Consider the following 18332-nt stretch of genomic DNA (forward strand, 5'->3'; position numbering starts at 1 on the left):
GCTCTTTAGAGCCTCTAGTTTTATACTGTATGCAATATAGGTCTACTATATTTGGTGTATGGAATGATTGTAAGGTGTACATGTCTAGCTGGCAGGTGTCATCTGACCTTGACCTCATTTTCATGGTTCAGTGGTCAAAGTTAAGTTAAGTTGCAACTAAACATGTTTCCATTAAAGTTCAATATTTTAGCACAGAAGCCTATATTTTACTGTATAATGGAAAGTTATGTCAGAGGATGCAGAACACCCAGACATGCATTGATAGCCATGTCAACTTTTGCATTACTCATTTGATTTAAAAATAACATATTGAAGTTTTTTTTGCTTCATTTATTGATGAGTTTTTTGTTAGTAATGCCAATGAAATCTGTCAGAGAAGAATAACATCATCATAGTTGACAGTCAGCTCATACAGCTTTGAATTTATAATAGTAAAATATTGATATTATGATAATAATGTTTATAACCTGGACGCACTACATTTGTACTTTTAAAACAATCAACAGATTAGTTTTCCTATAGACTTTTTCTTATCTAATGAAGTAGTTGTAATTTATACTGTAATTTTAGGAAACTGAAAGTCTATCCACTGCTCATGGTGGTGGAATGAGGGTATTAGTGTTTACAAGTCAAAAGCATGTAATTCAGTGTTTGTCGTGAGCAGGTACTTTCTATACTAAGTCTATTTTAGTATAGACTATCCCTGTCGTGATTTACTGTATATCATATTTCTTTATTCTTTTGTTTCTCTTTTGAATAGTTATATATTTGTCATTTCGGGCCTTTTATAGCTTGCTATGCGGTATGGGTTTGGCTGATTTTTGAAGGCTGTACTGAATGACCTTCAGTTGGTTACATCCACATCATTTGATCTCTGAGTGTTGTGTCATTGGCAATCATACCACATTTTCTTATTTTTATATTAACATAAGAGAGGTTAATTATTATGTTAAAAATAGAATTGAGAATGGAAATGGGGAATGTGTCAAAGACATAACAACCCGACCAAAGAGCAGAAAACAGCTGACGGCCACCAATGGGTCTTCAATACAGCAGGAAAATTCCGCACCGGGAGGCATAATTTTTGCTTCAGTTGGTATTTGTTATATGAAAAATGAAACAAGAAATGCCAAAACTACTGAACTCAATAGAAAACCACACTAATATTCAGCTTGTTTTAGACGGCATCTGACATTTAAAACAATATGTGCTATAATTTTATTTTTTAGACAGAAGTTTTTGTGTCTCTAATCTGTTTGTGGTTAATCTCATCACTTGGTTTCAATGATTAGAACAAGCAAGAGACAATAAATAGGTTAATCTGGTTTTTAAAATAGAAAAAATCAATTTAAAATTTTAATAAGATTTTAGCACTCTGACTCAGCCAGTTTGTCTGTCCTCAGTGCAGCAATTAATTGTGAAAAGTCAAAGATTTATATGCAATTTGCCAGTTTCAAAACAGCCTTATTAAAACAGAGATAGGATTGGATGAGTCAAAACTGATTTACCTTTACTACAAATAAACATACATGTTTAAACAATTTCAATAATGAAGTCTATTTAAGATGCCACATTAATTAAACAGTTTATTTCAATAAAAGTGACAGACAAAGATGTTGTCTTCTTTTATTTGAAAGATGAGAGTTGAGCAGTAACATTTTGTGAATTATTTTTTTAAATGCTATTAAAATGTACTGTTGACTTTTTAGACAAACTCAAAAAAAAATTGGTCGTATATTGGTATCACGTCTTCGGCATCGTCCGAAGACAGATGGTTTCCGGATAATAACTTTTGTATAAGTGAATAGAAATCAATAAAATTTTAACACAATGTTTATAACCACAAAAGGAAGGTTGGGTTTGATTTTTGGGGTTATGGTCCCAAAGGTTTAGGAAAAAGGGGGCCTAAAACAAGCATTTATCTAGTTTCAGGACAATAACTTGTGTATAAGTATTTCAATTGCTCCGAAATTGTATCACAATGTTTAATACCTTAAGTAGAAGGTTGGGATTTATTTTAAGGGTTATGGGGCAAACAGTCTAGGAATTAAGAGCCAAAAAAGGGCCAAAAACTAGCATTTTTCTTGTTTCCGGACAATAACTTGTTTGTAACTGTATGGATCTCTCTGACATTGTACCACAAGGTTCCATATAACAAAGGGAAGGCTGGGATTGAGTTTGGGGTTAATTTCCCTGAACACGTAAGAATAAAGAGCCAAAAAGAAGCATGTTTCTAGTTTACAGACAATAACTTGTGTTTGAGTGTATGGATCTCTCTGAAATTATACTACAAGGTCTCTTACTACAAAAAAAAAGTTTGGAATCAGTTTTGGGGTTCTTGCTCCAAGGGGGATTCCAATGAGTTGGGGGCCAAAAAAGGAGCCCAAATAAGCATTTTTGTAGTTTCCAGTCAAAAACTTGTGTTTAGGTGTATAAATCTCTCTGAAATTATACCACAAGCTTCTATACTACGAAGGAATTGTTATGGGGGATTATTGCTCAAATTATTTAGCAATTAGGGGCAAAAAAGGAGGGGAAACAAGGGTTTTTCTGCTTAAAGGATAATTTAGACAATTTTAAAGCAGTATAAGGGAGGTAATCAAATTCCATTCAAAGAATACTGTTATATATATGTTTGATTACACTGCTTGAAAATTATGTATGAAGAAATGATGATTGTCTTGAGATGATTAGCTGTAAAAAAAAAGTTAAGAAGAAATTTTTAAGTTCATTAGACCACATTCATTCTGTGTCAGAAACCAGTATGCTGTGTCAACTATTAAAACACAATCCAAATTCAGAGCTGTATCAAGCTTGAATGTTGTGTCCATACTTGCCCCAACTGTTCAGGATTCGACCTCTGCGGTCGTATAAAGCTGCGCCCTGCTGAGCATCTGCCCTTATGTGTTATTTACCCCTCAAATCTTTTAAAGCAATGATGGATTTATTTCTCTTGTTGAAAAGAAAACTAATAAGAATCTAATTATGGTTCTGATATGATTTATATGAAATCATAGTGAATATATCTGTTCCCAAATTGTAAGATGTTAGCATTAATAATGATATTCTTTGGATTTATTGTCCACTTGAGCTTTGTAATATTTTTTGTGGTAAATTTTAATTTCAGAATCATTGTTTAGGGTATTGTGATTTGATACAAATTGTTCCTTTGAGTATTGAGAATTTAAAGATTGAATCAATTATCCTTTATAGTGGGATTTTTTTATTTTTTTTTTTATATATATAGAGTTATATGAGCATTTATATATGTCAGGACTGGAATAAGTACAAATAAGAAGATGTGGTATGATTGTCAATGAAACAACTATCCACCAGAGACCAAATGACTTTGATGCTATATTATGGCCTTCAACAATGTTCAAACTCCATACAGTATAGAAGAAGCTATATAAAAGGCTGCAACATTATGAATTGTAAAACAACTTAAATGAGAAAACTAATGGTCTGATGTAAGTACAAAACAACAAATGGAAAGGTTCAGACATGTCTGGAAAAAAAAGTAAAATCACAAAAATACTGAACTCCGAGGAAAATTAAAAACAGAAAGTTCCCTATTCAATTGGCAAAATCAAAAGCTCAACATTTCAACTGAATGGATTGACAACTGCCATATTCCTGACTTGGTACCAGCATTTTTTTATGTATAAAATGGTGGATTGAACCTGGTTTCATAGCTAGCTAAACCTCTCACTTGTATGGCAGTCACATCAAATTCCACTATATGTCAAACAAATGAGGCCCATAGTCTTTACTGAATTTATCAAAAGACCTGATACAGTAATTTCAAGATTTTTTTAAAATACTCATATAGGCAATAGTAAAGAATAGGCAATCAAAATGTTTTGAACTTTTAATTTTTGAACAATATATAAATACAATACCCCCCTTAACGTGGGTCTCATTGGGTGTAAGTGTGACGCTGGATTGCTGAATTTTTGTAAGCGTGGCACGTGAAAGTCAAATTATTGTGCAGTGAAAAGGGAAATGAGGTCTAGCAGGACACTGGAAATTACAAAATATTGAGAATTGCTTACCTACATAGTGTTAGCGGGATCGGGAATCTGACAAAACAGTAAGCGGGATCCAGGATCAGAACCCCCCAATGAGACCCTCCTTAACCAAGGTCGGATATTTACCAAGGTTGGACTTGTCTATATTTGTATCCATAACATTTCCATGCTATTATATTACCATTTCTGTTTAAAAAGGCTCGTTCGTAATGACTAGATAATGACAAGTCTTTTGACGACTATAGTCACGATGTTGATAACAATATCAGGTTTGTGTCTGATATCTACCTAATTAGTATGATCAGAGGGATAGGTAAATTAATGAACCTTAATTAGTATTTACAAACCGGAAATTTGTCAATCACATCATTATTAGACTTCAGATCTTACTGTTATATGGTGAGTTTGTTCATCACAAAAGATACGGTCACGGAAATTTGAAATTATTTTTCATTTGAAGTCATTAGTAGATTTTTGTTTCATTTCAGGAAATTAGATTGTTCTTGTATGTTTTCTAGTAATTATGTTTTACTTAGATAAAATAGATTATTTATTATCAAACAGTTTATTGGAAAAATAGAATAGCAAGTCCTTGGTAAACATACGGTTTCTCTGTTTAGTTCAGTTAGTTCTAATCTTAATAGTTTTAAGTAACAAATTTGTGGAGAAAATCTATCATAAAACTATTGGATTATATAAAATAAGGAGATGTGGTATGATTGTCAATGAGACAAATATCCACCAGAGACCCAATGACGTAGATGTTAGCAAATTTAGGTGGCCATTTGTATGACTAAATACCATCATAAGCTTTAAAAGAGGAACTAAAGATACCAGAGGGACGGTCAAACTCATAAATCGAAAATAAACTGAAAACTCCATGGCTAAAAATGAAAAAGACAAACAGACACGTAATAGTACAGAAGACACAACATAGAAAACTAAAGAATAAGCAACATGAACCCACCAAAAACTAGGGGTGATCTCAGGTGCTCTGGAAGGGTAAGCAGATCCTGCTTTAAATTTGTTTTGCTCTTCTTCTTTTAGTATTATTATTTTCTAGATAGAAAGTACAAAACAGATGAACATGCTTGACTGTTTCAGCACATACTCTTAAACTTTCTCTTCCTGGATTATGAAATATATTTATTTTTTTACCAAATGTTAACTTCTGATCATTGGTTTATTAAACATCATTCTCCAGACTTAGAAATTAGAAAAAACAAGAAGTATATATATATATATATATATATATGGGCCAATTTTAGCCTGCTTATTATGCAGTATGGGTTTTGCTCATGGTAAAAGGCTGTACAACAACCTGTATTTGTGAAAACATCCTTGTCCTTTAATCCCTAGTAGATATTTGTCTCATTGGCAAACAAACAACTAATCCATGTTTTATATTATCAGAGCTCCCATAAAGTTCTTCTGTGATATGACATTTTCAAAACAATTGCTGAAATTAATATTTCAGCAATTTTTGTGTTTTGAAAATGTCATATAACAGATTTGCAAAAGGTGAAATTATTATATCACGAAAACGGGTGTCTGGTGCAGTTACTAAATTTTAATCCTGTTTATTCTCATATCATTTTTCCAAAAACCGTGTTTAAACTAATTAACCTGAAATTATATAACAAATAGACGAACCAAACAATATCTGATATTAAACACTAACAAGACCAACCATAAATACCCTAAATTTAGATGTTTTGAATTAAAAACTGCACTATATAACCTTTCCAGTGATATATGTTTCTGCTGGAAGTATAATTCTGTTTGGTCGGTGTTATTAGTATTTATAAACAAGATTTCATTGTATAAATTAAGCTTATAACTAATTTTTTGGTTGAATTAATGTCAGTTTCAATACTGAAGAAAAAAAACATATAAGAAAGAGGATACAAGGTACAATAGATCTGATGGCTTTACTTTATAACCTTTCTTGATGAAATAGGTTGTGCTGACTTGTTGGAAGTGTATTTTCTTGAGGTTAACTATATTAGAATACTGGTCAGACAGTTAATGTCTATCACCATGAATTCTATCAGTGTTATTGTTGACAGCTTGTTGCATGTTAATCAGTGGTTAAGACAAATATTATTACAGTACAATTCCCATTTGATTATTTTGTTTGGTCAGTAGATTTCTTGTTAGGGCATTGATTTGTCGATTTTTTCTTCTTAACTTGGGACATATAAATCATGTAGCTTTTGAACAAGGTTATTTTTGTCAAATTTGGTATATATGGCACATTAATATATGCTTTAGATTCTCGTAAACATCATACGAGAGCAACAAATCATCTTTCAATGCTGAATATCTGAATTGTTATATCAGTGTGTATGGTCAGAGTAGTGTGTAAGAGAGAGTTGTTCTCCTTTTACCAGTATTTTGTATTTCTGTTTGCGACGTCATTTTTGTCTGAATAAAATATAGAAATGGAAGCAGATGTGTTTTTATCTGTCAATATAATCGCCTCTATCTTTGCTACCAGAGCTATTCCCCAAGTCTGTTAATGGGGTCCTCCACCATATAGCGTATGTGGGGGACATTTATACTTGCTTCAGAGCAACAAAAACACATCGATTTTCACAGCACTTTTATTTATAAGAGACCAATGACATCACATGACAAATATGCAACATTATATACAAAGGGACACAACTCTCACAACTGAACTACAAAACACATACAACCATATATATACATAACAGTATGTACAAACTTGTTGAACAATTTCAGTTACATTTATCTACTTTTAGAATCCTAATTAACAGCATTTGTTAAAACTTCCTTGAGGATTTCTATAATCTTCCCAATTTTGTCATGATATATGTCAGGGTTAAAATCATCATCCTTATCTTTTTCGGAATGGTTAGAAGTTAACAATGTCATTATCGCAGAGAGTATTTCATATGAATGTGTATTTAACATGAGTAGGTTATGATGACCTAGTTTGTTAATCTGAAAATTGTGTGACATTTTTAAAAGGGAGTTTCCATAATACAAATGAAAAGAGCACCTAATTTGCAATTACCTAAGGCTCAAGTTATATTTATAAAATCATTTTTCATCCATAAGTGAAATATGATTTTAAGCTATTGATCACCTGACGATGATTGCATTAATGCTGATTGCATATTTGCATTAAATGCATTAACAAAATATTAATTTTAAAGGTCAAAACTTCAACGTTAATGGGAGTGCACTGTTCACTACTGTAACAAAATGTCAGTCATTCTTTCAATAATGACTGTCCTTGGTGATGGTGACCTTGGGTCATTGCTGGAAAAAAATCAATAGACAGTCATAAAAAATACATATCTTTTGTGCAAAAGTAAAAACATAAAAATATCAGACATGCTCTTATTAGATTTTTTTTTGTTCTGTTTTTAATCAAAAATTTATGGAGTAAAATTGAGAATGGAAATGGGGAATATGTCAAAGAGACAACAACCTGAAAAAGGGCAGATAACAGCCGAAGGCCACTGTTATGGGTATTCAACACAGCTAGAAAAAGCTGGAATATAGAAAGCCTTATCTCACAGAATCCTCATGCATAACAAATAAAAAAGGTTTGTGAAAGCATCCATTACTTCTGCACTATGCTTCATAACTTGGAGACCTCCTGTGAAGATTGTAAAACCCTGTGATTATGATAAAGTACATTGCTAATTTTAGTAAGCAAAACACATGTCTCTTTGAAAACATGCTTTATAAACACCTAAAAGAACAAAAAATATTTGTTAAGATATTGTGTGTGGCCATAAAAAGTACAGCTGTTTAGAATAAAATACAAACTTTATGTACCTGCTATTTCTGTTCAATTTTACAAGCTTTTCTGTTATTTTGATGTTTTTTAGTAGAACACTTTAAAGTGTGCATTAGTTCCAATGGTTTGGTAATTTGTTCTTCGGTTATTATCTTTTAATGAAGTAAAGTAAGATATTACAGTGGGTTTATTGTAAGCATATGGCAGTTATTACTGAAACTATATTGTGTACTTATAGAGAATCTTCACTGCTGCTTTATGAACATTTCAATCTTATTTTTATTATAGAAGAATTTATTTCAAAATGTTGGTAATAAAATTCATTTTTGAAATGATAAATCCAATTTACCATTGGTATTCTTTGCCAGGAATTTAGTCATTTCATTATAGATGGTTTTAAGAATTTTATTACCAAACAATACAGAAGTTACATAATCTTACCAGAATTAACCAGCTTATTCAGAAAATATTATTCAAAATAAAGGCCAATGTAAAAAGCCTAAATATATTTCAGCCTACTCCTTATTTGCCAATTTCCCTCTACTTGGTGTAGACCAGGGAATTATACCTCTATAAATGATTTGTACCATAGAACCCTCTACTTGGTGTAGACCAGGGAATTATATCTCTATAAATGATTTATACCATGCAAGTCTTTCCATCTGAAGCAGAAAGAATCTCATGTATTTTATTTACAAAAGGTCAAACTGATGTTTTTTAAATTGTTCTTTTTTCTTTTATATTGTAAAAGATGGGAAGAGAATACTATGGGGATCAAACATTAATTTCAGTATATGGTATTAAACCAACTGATTTCTGTGATTTTCACAAATTCAAAGTGTTGCTAGAGTCAAACTTAGTTCTTAGATTCTTTGACATCTACTTTTGGAGTCCTCACATGTACTTTTGTTGACCACACATGTACTTTTAGTGTCCACACATGTACTTTTTGGTGTCTTGACACATGTACTTTTGGTGTCCACACATGTGTTTTTGGTCTCCACACATGTACTTTTGGTCACCACACATGTACTTTTGATGTCCACACATGTGCTTTTGGTCTCCACACATGTACTTTTGGTGTCCTCACATGTACTTTTTGATGTCCACACATGTACTTTTGTTGACCACACATGTGCTTTTAGTGTCCACACATGTACTTTTTGGTGTCTTGACACATGTGTACTTTTGGTTTCCACACATGTGCTGTTGGTCTCCACACATGTACTTTTGGTGTCCTCAAATATACTTTTGGTTTCCACACATGTAGTTTTGTTGACCACACATGTGCTTTTAGTGTCCAAACATGTACTTTTTTGCGTCTTGACACATGTACTTTTGGCGTCCACACATGTGCTTTTGGTCTCCACACATTTACTTTTGGTGTCCTCAAATGTATTTTTGGTGTACACACATGTACTTTAATTGACCACACATGTACTTTGGTGTCCACACATGTACTTTTGGTGTCCACACATGTACTTTTATTCACCACACGTGTACTTTGGTGTTCACACATGTACTTTTGGTGTCCACACATGTACTTTTATTGACCACATGTACTTTTATTGACCACATGTACTTTTTTTTACCAATCTGCTGACTAGTGAACTACTATTTTATCAAGAGCCGTTTCATCATATACCAGGTTTAATATCAACTAAAATTTCAGAATTATTTCAGTATATTCGAATTGAGTCAAATAGGTACTCCTGGCCATATTGATTTTAATATTTATAAATAGATAATAATAATAATAAGAAGAAAAACAATGACAAAATATTATACAGAAAACTTAATAATTTGACCAATAATGAACCCAAGGGTTGAATTCATGTGCTTTAGATGTGTAAGCAGATCTGCTCCAATAGTAACGTTAACCTTTTGTAACAATTGTTTAATTATCCTGAGAGAAGGTTTTCATTGAAGTCTCTAATTACAAGAAAATTGCTTAACAGTTGAATGATTCCTGTTGTAATGGTTTTGTTTCATTTAATTCATAACTGCAGAAAATTATTTGACTTTTAATTGAAAAGTACAAAATATAACATGATAACATCTGTACCCAATCTTCAAAGTTTATTTTAATGAGGCCACATATTGCATGGTATTTCTACAAGGCCGGAAATAATGATAAATGTTCCCTGAGCCAAAAGAATTGTGATATCATCATAAACAAATCTTCTTTAATTAGGAACTAAATAGGAAGAAGTTTTTAACTGAAATTACAAATTAGCGGAATTATAGAGATTCTGTTTTTGACAAAATGAATATTTGTTTCTAGCATTTCCTTTACTCAACTTTTCAAGGTTTTAAAAGTTAAATTTATTTTTAAATTAGAACCAATTAATGTGCTGTATATAGAATTGTCACTTTCATTGTAATTATAAGTATTCACACTTCTGGTTTTCTTGAGTACACAAGTCACTGGAGGTTATAACAGACTTTGCTGTATGAGTATAGCTAACAGTTTAAGACCATATACAGAGACCTGAAGTTGTTAACTTCTATATCATTTTGTCTCTGGTCGAGAGTTTGCCTCATTGGCAATCATACCACATCTTCTTTTTTTATATTTACTTAACTGATAATTTATGACAAAGATCGCTCATCTTTGTTCAACTTTCTTTTACCAATGGTCAATTTTGTAAATTTCAACAACCAAAATCATATTTAAACCAAGTTTTTGCAACTGGTCAGTGTCATTTGAAATTTAAAGGGACTGCACTGATTAATTGGCAGAAGGCCTAAGTTAATCAGTTGAACTATATGTCTGCACTGTCTTTTCTGCTCTATTATTTTAAACTCCTTGGAGCTCAGGCCATGGGTAGTGATACTTTTCATGAGTATTTACTACTAATAAGATGCGACACAAACTAGGGAAAACCATGCTTTATAAAGACATGGTCAAAGACTTGTAGTTCTACTTTCTTTCCTCTGTGCTTAAGTACAAAAATGATACTTTCCGCTGTGCTTAAGTACAAAAATGATTCTTTTCGCTATGCTTAAGAACAAAAATGGTTTCTACAGCACCTAGCTCTCGCTTCAAAACAACTTTGGGGAGAAATTGTGGTGTGACTGTGTTTGTAAAATTTCTGTCTTATGTTTGGAATAATCTCCCTTTAATTTTTCTAAAATCATGGGTTACCAATAAGCTGATATCCCTGAATACTAAGTTATTTCTAAAATGGCATTTGATAATTTTGTGTCTGTTGTTGCAAACAAACTTTGACTGAGTTTATAAAAAACTGTGTTATCTATTTAATAATCCTTGTGATATTTAAGTTTCTATAAATACATGATTTTAGAGTTGTATAAGGACCCTTAACCGATACTATACTACTATCAAAGTATCACTTTTATGTTTAAGTGTTGCTAGAATTGTTTATAATGCAGCTGAAATATTTTACAATATATTAAGGTTAAACAAACTAGGTCAAATAGTTAATGAGCTCTTATACTGTGATAATAAATAAAAGGAGTTGAAGACTAATATAATAAAAAATGTGTTTTTAAGGGTTTGCTATCCTATTCATCATTTGTCCATGTTGTATATGCCTCAAAATACATATGGACACTTTTAGCAGTGAAACGTGACAAAATTGTAGATGGTTCCCTGAAAATCAGGTCAGACAAAGAAAAAAAAAATCTTACTTACACATTTTTTCGTTAAGGAGGAAGACCCTAAACTTTGGCTAAAGATATGTAATTTTGAGAATGGAAACTGGGAATGTGTCAAAAGATACAACAATCCAACAAACAGCAGAAAACAGCACAAAGCCACCAATATTTTGTTACATAATCCTCTTGTTGCTTTTCAGTTTTCTGTAATTTTTTTTAGATTGTTGTTTGTTTAAATGTTAATTGCTCATTGATGTTGCTGCTTAACCTTTTGAATTTGAAGTATTTGGTGTTGAGCATCATAGAAAACACTTAGTTTTGAAGTTGCTTATATTTTGTCTTGTTTTATATCAAAATATTTGTGTTAATAAAACAAAATTTGTATGTTATAGTATATATAAAACTCATAATGTTCAAAATGGAAATCATTGGGTGTAGTTACAACAGTACAATCTTGTACAACATTAAATGAAAAGAAAATGTGACTTTTTCTGTGTCTAAACAGATTGACTTTATTCACTTTATTTCTCAGAGACATGTATTTTATAACTATTACGTTACTTTGCTGAATTTCACGTTTTTTCTTGATTATGTGTCTGATAGTGGAAGGAAATGTTTCTAAAGTACAGAACTGTCTGTTATTCTATTATTTACAAGATGATGTTAATGATGTGTTACATCAATTATCAGTGTCTTTATAGTCCATTGAGAGCACTTTAGTATAAAGACAAAATTACAAGTTTTGTTTTGTTTTGTTATGTCAAAGTGTCAGCTTCATTCTGCAAGCTTAGATTTTAAGAAAACAAACAGACTATTAGAATAGTTTTGATAATTCTATATTCTGTCCAAAGATATAATATTTTATTAAAAAAAAAAAAACATTGTATCTTCTTATATATGGAAGTAACTCACTAACAACCCATATAATTGAATAGGAAAAGAGGATTTGTTGTCACATGATCTGTATTCCATTGATGGATTGTTGCTACCTTTTAAGCAAAAGAAAAACTTAATATATCATTAGATATAAAGCCAAATCAAACAAATGAAAAATAAATATTGCTATTTCAGGAAAATCTGCAATTATTTATATGTATCAGATATCTTGACTGTGAATTCGTATTATTGTGATACTCACCTATTTGCATAGATAAAAACCTCTCACAATAATTTCTGAATGAACAGTGATCAGCTACAGATATGAATCTAAATGATACTTTGACGTCAGATTTTTATAAAACTCTTAATTACTTAAGCAGCACCAAAATAGTGGACAACTCGTTAATATAGCTTAGTTGACATATTAGAATGGAGATATATGATAGCTGACATATTAGAATGGAGATATATGATAGCTGACATATTAGAATGGAGATATATGATAGCTTTGAATTATGGAGAGATCTTCTTCATCTGTTGATTTACAAGGCTTGATGAACCTTGATATTTCAGTTACATATCATATGAGCTGCGTTGGATAGAAATCGACCTTATGCAAATGAAAATCAATACCTCTGTTAACCTATTTTGGGTTAAAATAATTTCTACGGAAAGTCTGTAATTGTTCCAAAAGTAGGTTTTCATAAGAAGACAACCCTTTTAAACGGACCAAAATGCAGCTTTTATATCTTAGACATTCCAAAATCGATCAAAGTCTTAGATATGTATATGTGTACATGCACTTGCATAAGGTCGATTTCTATCCGACGCAGCCGGGCAGCTCATATGTAAATATGACCAAGATTTCACCCCATTCTGTCATCTTTAAGATCCAAAGACATTATAAATGTTGTGATGTTGCTTTCTCATGCTATAAAACCAAAACATAGTATATATATTTATTTGTATATGCTATTTAAACTCTTTTCAAAGACATATAAATAGTTCTGATAATGGAAATGCATAAACCCTGACTAAGTAATGAGTTTTGTTTAGCATTGACCTAGGAATTAAATTGCTTGACCTTACTTGGGAATGAGTTTTGCTTAACCTTGACCTAGGAATGAGTTTTGCTTAACCTTGACCTAGGAATGAGTTTTGTTTAGCCTTGACCTAGGAATGAGTTGTTTAACCTTGACATTGGAATTAATTTGCCTGACCTAACCTGAGAATGGGGTTTTGCTTAACTTTATAAATTACAACTTAGCTCTTCAGCCAGTTAATGGGCAGTAGCATACTTTGGATGATTACATTTGTCAGCAAATTCATGAACAATTTGTATATTCCACAGGTTTTAGGCTCAGAATTAAAAGTGAAATATCAAAAAAAGGTAGATGGTGTTAGAGTGTCTTACTTGTTTACAGAATGCATGACATATAAATGCTAATCTGGATAGTATGTAAGATGTATGGTTGAAATCTGCATGAAAGAATTTACTGCATCTTCAGACCTCTTCAACAGTTAGTATGTGATCCAGTGTAAAGTTGTCTTACAAGTCTGTCTTACAGGAGTCACCTGACCTTGACATTTTCCATAGTTTATTGAATAACAAGTTTTTATACAACTGCAAAAATTTTAATTTTTGGTCGTATATTGGTATCACGTAGTTGGTGTCGGCTTCTTCAGCATCCCGATTGTTTCCGGATAATAACTTTTGAATAAGTAAAAACAAATCAATAAAATTTTAACACAATGTTTATAACCACAAAAGGAAGCTTGGGATTGATTTTGGGAGTTATGGTCTCAAAGGTTTAGGAATTAGGGGCCTAAAGGGGCCAAAAACAGCATTTATCTAGTTTCAGGACAAAAAGTTGTGTATAAGTATTTCAATTGTTCTGAAATTTTACCACAATGTATACCATAAGTAGAAGGTTGGGATTTATTTTAAGGGGTTATTTGGTCTGGAAAAAAGGGCCAAAAACAAGCATTTTTCTAGTTTCAAGACAATAACTTGTGTGTAGCTGTATGGATCTCTCTGACATTGTACCACAAGTTTCCATTTAACACAGGGAAGGCTGGGATTCAGTTTGGGGTTAATTTTCCCAAATATGTAGGAATAAGGGGCCAAAAAAGGGCCAAAAAGAAGCATTTTTCTAGTTTACAGACAATAACTTGTGTTTAAGTGTATGGATCTCTATAAATTTTTATAAGAAGGTTTAATATCACTAAAGGAAGGTTTAGATTGATTTTGGGGGTTATGGTCCCAATAGTTTAGAAATTAGGGGCCAAAAAGGGGTTCCAAAATAATCATTTTTGTAGTTTTCAAACAATAACTTAAGTTTAAGTGTATGAATCTCTCTGAAATTAAACCACAAGTTTCCATACCATAAAGGAATGGGAAAGGAATGGGAAGTATTGACTTTGGGGGGTTATGGCTCAAAATGTTTTGGAATTTGGGGCAAAAAAGGAAAATTAGGTATTTCTGGTCAATGGACAATTAAGACAATTTAAAAGCAGTGTAAGGGAGGTAATTCTAAAACATTTAACATACAATGTTGGGTATGTTCGGATTTACCTCCATTACACTACTTGTATATTATGTGTAAAGAAATGTCAGGTTTTGGACTAATTGCAAAAAAAGGGGGGGGTTGTAGTTGTTATCAATTTTTTTTCTTCAAATTTTTCAAATTCCAAATTTTTGAAAAGTTAAAAGAAGAAATCTTTAATTGCACAATAGATTTGTAAGATCTTGACATTTGTTTTGTATCAGAAACTCATATTATGTTAAAAATTTGATCGCAATCCAAATTCAGAGCTGTATCAAGCTTGAATGTTGTGTCCATACTTGCTCCAACTGTTCAGGGTTCGACTTCTGCGGTTGTATAAAGCTGCGCCCTGTGGAGCACCTGGTCTTAATACATACAGGTAGATCCTTATCTCAAAGACTTGTTAAAACATTTTTCAGTTACAAGTTAAAAGGACCAGTGAGACATTTCAGCATGTACAATATCTTTTTATTTTAATAATTATCTATCTTCTTTTCACTTCAGAAACCCTCTCAGAAGCTATAAAAATATTGAAGGGAGAATATGTTGTTACAGCAATCGATGAACACAACATGGATGCAGCCATTATTTTCTGTAGGACAAAGGTCGATTGTGATAACCTTGAAAGATATCTTGGAGACAGAGGCAGAGGTCAGTTGTCTAACATGAATTAAGAATTTGATGAAGCCAAAATGATATAGAAAATCAACCTATTCACCATTGTAAAAAAAAGAATAGATCGCTAAAACTTACTTTTTAATATCTCCGTCAGCAATACCAACAACTATGTCCATTTTGATACTGATGTTGCAATTTTGATAAATGTGTGTAAACATTTGGTTTTCCACAAAAGACACTGTCTACATCTTATGTTAATTTCTTAATTGACAAAGTCTAAACAGGTTGTCAATGAATTTTAGAATTGACTGTCAAAGTCTGCCATTAACGGCTAATTGTCTAAAACAACAAAACCCCAAAGATAAACAGAGACAACTAGAGAAGAAGTTCTTGACATTAACATGTTCAATATGTTGGGAGTAATGTGATTATAAAGACATGTGATTATAAAGACATGTGATCAAAATTGCCTAATGCAAGTCAATTAATGTTACAGTGGCAGATATGTTATGCAGATCAATGTCAAAGTTTTCTTCAGTAGAAATTTAGTTATTTTTTTAATATATTATTATTATTTAGAACATTTTTTTTTTCTCAGGAAAATATAGCTGTGTTTGTCTCCATGGTGACAGAAAACCACAAGAAAGAAAAGGAAATTTAGAGAAATTTAAGGTTTGTTTCCAGTCTATTAAGACCATTGTGGAATTTTAATTATTTCCTTAAAGCTGCATTGCCTTGACTGTTGGTGAATAGTCATTTTGTTAGTAAAATCCCCTCCCCTCCAAAAAAAAACAATAAGTTGAAAAATTCACCAGAAAAAAAAAGAAAATATACCTCTAACAGAAAAGTTTCTTAAATCTTTACATATTATGATACAATTCAAAATCTTTAAAGCGTGGTTCCAAATCATATTTTTTTATCTTTGAAAAATTGAAAGTATTGGGATGTTTTCTGCAATGCAAAGTTTTTACCTCAATATTCATTAATTTTTTAACGAAAGAATAACTAAGCTCCTATACTTTCTTATTGTTAAAATATGTAAACACATTCCAACCTAAATGTATATATGTTGTTGAACTTTTCCTCACCAATGTTTTTTTTTCTGTTCAGTAACTAGATTTAAACTATTTTTGTTATCTGACATATGAACATAAGGTTGCCATGTTTAAACTCACATTTTTGGCTATATTTGTACAGAATTACTGTGCCTACAAGGAAATCAGAAAAAACTTCTGTCTTAATCTTAATTTTGGGAATAAAAATGAATTGATGATATATAATTTGTGGAAACCTTTGACAGACATAGGAGAGTCATGAGTGATTTTTGTTGTTCCGTTATAATTAACTGTCTGAAGAAGAAGACTATGACTATGAAGTATTTAAATGAAGCTGTAAATCATCCAATGAATTAAGACATAGGCTTCAGGGCAGAATGGTCAAAAAGTTCAATTAAATACAGACTTAGTACTGACGATAAATTTATATTAAACTTAGCTTATGGTTTTGTCTAGCTTTAAATGTAAATAAACATAAATGAAATCTGATGAAAACTTTATAGAGTTAAGGTTTGCTATAAATGGGTAAATCTCAATAAGGAAAAATAATGGATAAATATTGCAGACTCTTTTATTGGATGTTTTATCATTGATTAGCTGTGTCTGAGTGAAAATTGGACCTCAAGTGGGGCAATAGTACAGGAACATTTTAAATAAATTAGAATTTTATAAATGATTAAATATTAACTTCAGTATATATGCAATGAACATTTTTTTAATATAACAGAAAATGTAAAGAAAAATCCCCTAAATTTGAGTAGCATCAGATATCAATATCTAATTATTAATGTTTTTGTCTGCACAAGGCATACTTAAATCTTGTCAATGGTATAAATCTAAAAAGCAGACCAAATAATCTGTCTCTTGTGTGTTCATATTTGTCATTTCAGATTTCTTTTTTATCCTTGAAAAAAGAAAAATCTAAATGATAAACAGAAATATGTAATGACAAAAATAAATACACAGACAGATTATTTGTCTACCTAAAAATCTAAACCAGGACATTTCAGTTATTTGTATTTTGGTCTCTGGTGGAGATATATCAATTGGCAATCATACCACATCTTATTTCTTAGTCAATCTTATTAAAGTACAGATCCTGTGTCCAAGCTTTGATGACAAGGATCTGACAGCACTCTGATTTACTTTCTCTTCTGATAATTATTTTATCAGCCATTCTGAAATGCAGCCTTCATATGGTCCGAGACCACAATTAATTCGTAGTGCATTTCTTTTAGAACATAAATGAAAATTTAAAAAATCCCACCTGCGCGTTCTCAATGAAATTTTTACAGTGTGTTGTACTACTTTTGGGACAAATTATATCAAAATTATAGAAAACTTCATCGCCTCAAACTCAAAATATCGACAATTTTATGTTTAGGGTGTCTTGAAATCTTTAACCTTTTTCAGCTGGACCAAATCACTACTTTCCTTTAAAATTCTGAACCAAAATTTTTTTACAGCGTAATTTTACCCCCTTCTTGCAATTTGAGGCATAAAACATGGAGAAATAAATTTGAAAGGGGTATAAAAAAATATTGGCAAGTAACCCACTGTCAGCACTAGGGACTATATTTGTGGACAACGAAAATTAAGGGACGACAATTGTGGTCTTGGACCATATTAATGAAGATGTGTATTTATTTGAAAAAGTCTGAAGATCTGAAAAGTACCTTAAAACAAGAAGTAGAACATACCCTTGTTAGCAAAACTTTGACACACAACCTGCATATTAATCAGATTAATTTCTATAAGTGATGTAAACTATAATTTCTAATAATCTAACTGGTTGCTCAAAATA

At 31.5% G+C, this 18332-nt stretch overlaps 1 protein-coding gene across 1 annotated transcript in view; it reads left to right on the top strand.

The window, feature by feature from the left end:
• The window catches only part of LOC139524791 (ATP-dependent RNA helicase DDX1-like), a 188436-nt gene that overhangs the window by 150710 nt on the left and 19394 nt on the right, over window positions 1-18332 (top strand). The window contains exons 21-22 of the mRNA XM_071319873.1: window positions 15360-15506; window positions 16072-16145. Coding sequence (XP_071175974.1) covers window positions 15360-15506; window positions 16072-16145 — 221 coding nt within the window. The remainder of the gene's footprint in view (window positions 1-15359; window positions 15507-16071; window positions 16146-18332) is intronic.

The sequence above is a fragment of the Mytilus edulis genome, chromosome 5, assembly GCF_963676685.1.
Source record: "Mytilus edulis chromosome 5, xbMytEdul2.2, whole genome shotgun sequence".
Classification (NCBI taxonomy): domain Eukaryota; kingdom Metazoa; phylum Mollusca; class Bivalvia; order Mytilida; family Mytilidae; genus Mytilus; species Mytilus edulis.